Below are 7,112 nucleotides of genomic sequence, written 5' to 3'. Positions count from 1 at the left end.
TTATGACAGGCGGCATCCATGTCTCGATCCCTATAAGAAAATTTTCCAACTCTTAGGTTAGACAGACAGGTCATCTCTACAGATTTTACTGTAATCTGAAGATGAAAAAGTATCTGTTATTCTTTAAAGGCCATTTATTAATACGGCAGGAGCAAACTTTGATTGTGTGGAATGAAAGGTAACCTTCAAAATTTATGAAAAAATTATGAGGTATCGAGGAAGCCCGGAGACGGACACAAGGAAAAGTATATTCCTCCTTATAAAGGACTAGACGTGGTAAGTCTCAAAGGGTGCGGACCAAGCGAAGTCCATACTTAAAAGTAAAAGTATGAAGGTTGGGCTAAGCAACCCTAATTAAACCCAATGGTTAATGGGAGGTGACCCATCTTTAAAACAAGAGGATATAGTAAATATTTGAGGCAAATACACCGGTGGTACAACAAGTTGTATAGGATGATCACTTTGGTGCCGCAAGTTGAAAAATACATGAAAGTAGTGCCTAAACTTGTTTTCTTGGTGCATATACGGTGCAAATTTCATCTGTGGCCGTATATGTGCCAGGATGTGTGTCAACATGGCGGCCGGCCCACTGTCAGTGACTAGAGCTTTGCATTTTCCAACAGAACACACTGAATAATCCCCAATGTGTCAATATAATCATTGGGTCCCACCTGTCAGTGGAGTGAACACTAAAAGGAAAATCCAGATAAAAGGCTGGGCTCTAGGATGGAACCCACGACCACGCAAAACCCAACACATGGATCTAGCCACTGCACCCAAGGAACATCTACGCCTAAAGAGGATAAACTGTTTTCTATAACAACGTATCTACAAAAATTAATCATATTTTTAGGGTACTAATCGTATTATTTGATAAATAGGCTTAAGATCCACGCATGCTATAAGTAGACTTAATATTTACGAATATTCATACAAATAAAATAACTTGCTTTATAAATTATTCATGTACTGCTAAATAATATTGATAGAAATGAAATTATATCTATGGATCATAAAATTATGGAAACATTTAAAGTAATAAAATTATATTTATGAATCAACTAAATTATATTTTTATTAAGTACGCGAAAACTTCTTTCAATTAAGGAAAAAAAATTTAAAATCCATAAATAATATTTATTTATGTGAGTGTTATTTAAAGTAACACGTGAAAATAAATAACATATCGAAATTCGCAAAAAAGAAATAACATATCAAAAATGGGCCGCAAATGATTGGAACAGTTTTACGCCCATGAGCGTGTCCGCTTCCAAATAATAAACCATTGTTATCCGTCCGCCAAAATAATGTTGATTTTACGTAATTATTCTGTTGTACTGCTGACTGACAGGTGGGTCTTATGGTCATGGACATGCACAGTGGCGTTTTGGGTACTTGTACTAATTCAGGGAATTTTTCGCAAATAATACAACGCTCCAGTCATGGCCATTCACTAACTGTGGGCCTGGAGTCACGCTGTCGCTTTATACGGCTGTGGATGAAATTTGCACCGTATATGCACCAAAAGACAAGTTTAGGCACTACTTTTATGTATTTTTACTTAAGACGTCAAAGTGATCATCCTATGCAACTTGTTGTACCATTGGTGTATTTGCCTCTAAATATTTATACCGATTGTTCGTGAACTAACAAAAGGATACCAGGGATCATGCATGTTTTGCAAGAGAAACATGCCTTAAAAGATCACTTGAAGGGCAAACAAAAGGAAAAAGGAAGGAGGAGTCATGGAGGCAACAGAGGAGAAGATGGATTGTGGTACAAGTGCACCAAATGATACCACAGGTCGTACCAAACCGCCGAAAAGGAACCTTGGAGACCAGAGGAGAAGACTATGTCGGGTACGAGCGAGCATGCTCGTACCAAGACTGTACCGAAAGCAGCAAAGTATCCAGAGTGGAAGACAATGTGCGGCGTGAGTGTTATGGATCTTACCCATGGTCGTACCCGACCAGCATCAAAACCTTCTTCAAGTCCATAGCACAAGACGAGGTCCTGTATGAGCACTATCGCTCGTACCGACCCTCATAACGAACCGATGCCGAAAACCTTTCACCGACTCCTGAGGAGAAGACGCGGTGCGGTGCTATTGGGGGGGGGAGGTGTCTATGGCACTAGAGAATAGGGTTTAGAGGTCGGATGTGGGTGGCTGCCGGGCGCAACAGTGAAAGGGCGGCCGTCGATGATGGGCGGGTAGGAGCACACGATTCCAAAAAGTGCATATGGAGGCTGAACTCCACGCAACCCTCTATTTTTTCAGCGAAAATGCTATTTCTACACCTAAAAGAATCTGGAAAAATTATACACACAAAGATATATTTGTAGTATACACGTTGAAAGAAATCATGCACATACATGTTCATATGTGATATAAAAAAGACAAATACATAGATTAAAATGGGCTTTTTCTTTATTGTATTTGGGCCAAGTTTTTGTCTTTTTTGTGTAGCCTGCAAATAAATTGCATTACCTAATGAAATTTAACACATAGTTGAAGAACATGCACATGTATTTGCAAAATATAATAGTATTTTTTGGAAATTTTAATATGTTTTTTTAATTCAGGATCCCAGGAGCCCGTCCTCTATAACGCCATGCTCTCCTCCACACAATTCCACCTATGTTCTCATACAAGAAGCAAAAAGCATAGACTTCCTACTCAACGCTTGCGGTGGTGCTGCCTAGAGAAGTAGACCTCACGTGGATGTTGGCTTTGGCTGGTCCAACAATGTGAGGCGAGAAGCTCACTTACCAGGTCAGGCGCACGCGCCTCACCCATGGTTCACGGTTGACTTTCAAAAGTATTGCAAAATAAAAAAAGGGATTTCAAAAGAAATGTTTCACAAATTTAAGGAAAAATTATAAATTCTTTGAAACAAATTGTGAATTAAAAAAGTTTGCAAACTCAAGAAATGTTCACAAATTCAAAATAAAAAATTATGAATTTAAAAAAGTTCACAAAATTGAATAAAATAATCATGAATTCGAAAAAAGTTTATGAAATTGAAAAAAGAAAAAAAGAAAAGGGAAAAAATTGAACAGAGAACTAGAAGAAAAAGGGTCGGAAGACTCTAGAAGCTTCACAAAACTGGCTGGGGACAATTGCAAAAAAGCAAACGCGGATCGCTACATGGCCCGGCCCATTACGTACGAGAGGTGGTGTGCGCCACGTACCGATTGCCCTGTAAGTGACAAATATCTAAAACAATGCAGAAGGCTTATATGGGAGCATCGTCAAGGAGATCAAAGCTACCTCAACACAGTTCACGGCATGTACTTTCATCTTTGAGGGACGTGAAAAAAATGTTGAGGCTCGCGGCCTTGCTAAGCACTTATTAGGCCTTTCTTTAGGGACTCATCTGTGGCTCCTCGATCCTCCCTACCTAAATTTTATACCAATGTATTTGGCCTTTGATTAATGAATAAAGTGTGTTTAGTCTAAAAAAGGAAAATAGGAATAGTTTCTAATAAAAAGGCAAATAGGAAGCGGGCAGAAAATAGGAGGACTAGAACATGTCAGTCAGCTAGGCTCAGCTCAGCTCAGCTGGCCAATGGCCCATATCCAGCAGGCCAGCATTTCAGAAGGCCTCTAGACGAGCTCTGGACCAATTTGTGCGAGAGCAGCTCCCCTGAATCATTCTCAGAAAAAAAAAACTCCTCTGAAGACGGCGCACGCCCGGCCCCGCAGCCGTCGGCTCGCCGGTGAACTCGTCCACCGCCATTCGCCCGCCGTCCTCGCCGTGGCGGCACCTAGCTGCAGCACAACTTCCTTTCAACAGGTTGCTTTCGATTTCTCTCGCTTCTTTCCGATCTATTTCAATCTCATTGGCTGAACAAGTGGTGTGCGGATTAGATTTTAGGAATGCAAGTTAGGGACTCTGTTAAGGCCAATGTCTGTCAGCAGACTAGCAAGATCTTTAAGCAGCTACGAGCTCAACTGCTTTAAGCCGAGCACTAGCAGGGGCGATTCCAATTCCTTTCAACAGCTTTATTTCAATGTTAACTCAATAAGTGATTCATTTTATGGATCGATTTTGTTTTGTTTTGTGGTAAACTTTTATAGATTGATTTTAAGGATGGTTGGTTGATTTTTTTTCTCAGGTTGACGTTTCAGGTTTCAGTTATGGTTTTGTGGTCGTTTTCTCCTATTGTGGTTCATCCCATTTTGTCAAGTTGAGTTGATCTGCTTATTATCCTTGGCCCCGCAAGAAAATTACCTGCTCATTCTGCAGGGTGGTGATGGATCCCTAGTTCAAATGATGGACATACAGTTTGGTAGATTTGTTTAACTGTTCGTGATAAAAATTCAGTGGCTCCTCTTCTTTATAAACTTGAATGTGCAGTTCACCTACAGTACAATTTAGTATGCTGCCATAAAGACTGTTCAACATTGAGTTCCGATAAAGGGCGACTTTATTATCTCATGTTCAACATTGAGTTAACAAATGAGTTTTTATCTCCGCAGATAGGTTGGCCATTACAGGCTGAATTAGTTGACGGCCTATCTTTTGAATTAAGAGGTGTGAAATGATTTCAGGATCCTTTCGACACAAAGAAATTTCTGTACACTGAAAACTGTAGGACTTGGTCAGTGCATGCTAAGTCTCTCCTTGAATAGTACGCTATGCTCAGTATGTTTATCAACTTCAGGCTAGTTGCATACTCCACTAGATTCAGATAAATGAAGTGTTAGCAGCAAACAACCAAGAGTTGGTTCCAAGTCAACAGTCAAGTCTGTTTGATGTTGAAAAAAACATGTGATGATGCTTCAGCAACAACGACTCGACAGTTGGTTCTGGGTCAAGTCTGCCTGATAGAAAGAAATATGTGGTGATGGTCCATCAAAGATCAAAGAGTTGGTTCTCAGTCAGGTTCATCAAAGATCTGCATGGTGATGGCTCGTAAACAAATGACCCCAGAGATCAAGTCTGTGATAAAGCAACAAAAATGCAACCAGATACAAAGCATGACGTGCATGGAATGGATCCAATTTTAGTGAGTGGAGCACTGGCATTTTCTATGGTAAAACGTTTTACTATTGACCAGCAAGGTGGACTTTGTAACCAGCAGAGACGTCAACTTCCAAGCTCGGTGTTCATTCCTGAGGATGCAGATCGATCCCTTCTTTTTTGACCAGGAAGCATGACTTTGATAACCAGCAATAACTGAGAAGCATGACTTTAGCAATCGCCGGGGGAGACAGGGGCAGAGCATAAAAAGAGTTTGTAGGGACATCAACTCTTCAACTTCCAAGCTCAGTGTTCATTCCCAAGGATACCAGTTCCCCTAAGCTCCAGTGCCCACAAATGGAGATTTTCATTTCTGCGTTGATGGGTGAACTCATATCAAGATCGGTGAGTTCCATCATCAACAAATACTCCAAGCCACCGGCGGAGGCCGTTGAGGCTGGCTTGGAGAGGATTCTACTCAGGGGGCAGGTCATCATCGACGAGGCCATGGGGCGGCACATCACAAACCATGGAATGCTCCAGCAGCTTAGCATGCTGAGGTATGCCATGTACCAAGGCTACTATGTGCTTGACACCTTCAGATGCCAAGCACATAAAGAAGAGGAGAATAATCTGGCTGTGAGTCAATCTGGGGTTGTGTCCAACTTTCGTTATGCACAACGCCTCTACCTCTCCCGCAGCAACAACAAAAGAACAGCGCAAGGGCTTGAAGAGGCCCTCGACAGTTTGAGATCCATGATTCTTGATGCCAGCGAGATGGTCAGGTTCCTGACAACATATCCTCGCCTACATCGTCAGCCTTACAGCATGCATCTCTTGCTGGGCAAGTGCATGTTTGCCCGCCAGAGGGAAACAGAACTGGTTATGGACTTCCTATTGTGCACACAACCTTCTACTGGTAGTCTCGGCGGGTTTGATGTCCTCCCAATTGTCGGTCCGGACAGTGTTGGAAAGAGCACTCTTGTCGCTCATGTCTGTGAAGACGAAAGAGTACGTGATTGCTTCTCACAGATTGTTTCTTTCAGGCATGATAGTTTCAGAGTTCAAGATATAGCGGCTTTGGGAGGCACATGTGCACTGAGACATGAGAATAATGGGAGATTGCTGATTGTCGTCGACATAGTTGGGGATCTCTATGAAGATTTGTGGGAAATCTTGTGTTCTCTTTGCCGACAGAGCACTATAAGTGGCAGCAAAATCATCATCACAAGCCGATCTGACAAGATCACAAAGCTTGGAACAACGCAGACTCTAGTACTGAAGCATCTGTCTCATGAGGCATACTGGTATTTTTTCAAGGTGATTACGTTTGGAAGTACGGACCCCGAGATGCACCCGAGGCTTGTATATTTGGCAATGGAGATAGCAGAATTGCTGAATGGTAATCTCATTGAAGCAAATGTTGCTGCTTGTGTACTGAGAGCCAATTTTGACATCAAATTCTGGTGCAAGGTTCTGGCATTCCGAAGAGCCTACTTACAAAATCAGCTCTGCAAGTTTGGCGAGCATCCGTGTGAACCTGTCAAGGAGAATAGACCTATGTATCTTCAACGATTGGGTAGAGCTACTGAAGATGTTCTGGTTCATGGTATTAATCAGACATGCTGTTCTGAAGAGGAACTTCCCAACATAACGAACGTGGATGTTTGGTATGGAAATACTAGGCCCCAAGGTATATTTAAGGCTCTTGCATGGAAGTCTCGGATACCACCCTACCATTGCTACATCCAGACGTGTGAGATTCGAGAGCTGCAAGCTAGAGCGGTTAAGAGGAAGCGCCCTCTGATGAATGCTAGTATTAGACATGTTTAGTTTTGTCAATGTAAGTTTTCTGCCATGTTGTATAACTGAAAATAATAATGTATATGCTATGGAAACATACGTTTTCTTTATTATGCCCCTTGGCCAAGTTTGTCCAGAGTGTAGCAAAGTTGTGCCCCTTTAGTTTGAATAATACTACCCATACCAGTGCTTCTTGCTTGTCTTGATCAGTCATCAAGGTCAACATGCATGTTCGTAATCTTGTATTTGTATTGGTTTTCGCTATTATAAGAACTTTACACTAAACACAGAACACTAGTATGCCACCAGACTGTTTGGTGAATAAGCTCGTAGACGATGTAT

At 41.7% G+C, this 7,112-nt stretch overlaps 1 protein-coding gene across 1 annotated transcript; it reads left to right on the top strand.

Moving 5' to 3' along the window:
* Positions 1 to 5,075: 5,075 nt before the first annotated feature.
* On the top strand, positions 5,076 to 6,961 carry LOC147973827 (putative disease resistance protein RGA1). The gene has a single exon (XM_087525107.1). The coding sequence runs from the start codon at positions 5,325 to 5,327 to the stop codon at positions 6,798 to 6,800; it is 1,476 nt and encodes a 491-aa protein (XP_087381233.1). The 5' UTR covers positions 5,076 to 5,324; the 3' UTR covers positions 6,801 to 6,961.
* The last annotated feature ends 151 nt before the right edge of the window (positions 6,962 to 7,112 follow it).

This window comes from Triticum urartu, chromosome 5A, assembly GCF_056163025.1.
Source record: "Triticum urartu cultivar PI428250 chromosome 5A, HENAU_Tu73, whole genome shotgun sequence".
NCBI classification, from domain to species: domain Eukaryota; kingdom Viridiplantae; phylum Streptophyta; class Magnoliopsida; order Poales; family Poaceae; genus Triticum; species Triticum urartu.
Note: the sequence above shows the minus strand (reverse complement) of the source record. Positions and strands in the feature narration are given on the sequence as shown.

What these genes read in the sequence shown, in the direction of transcription:
- LOC147973827 (XM_087525107.1), top strand. Translation starts at nt 5,325, where the DNA reads ATGGAGATTTTCATTTCTGCGTTGATGGGTGAACTCATATCAAGATCG.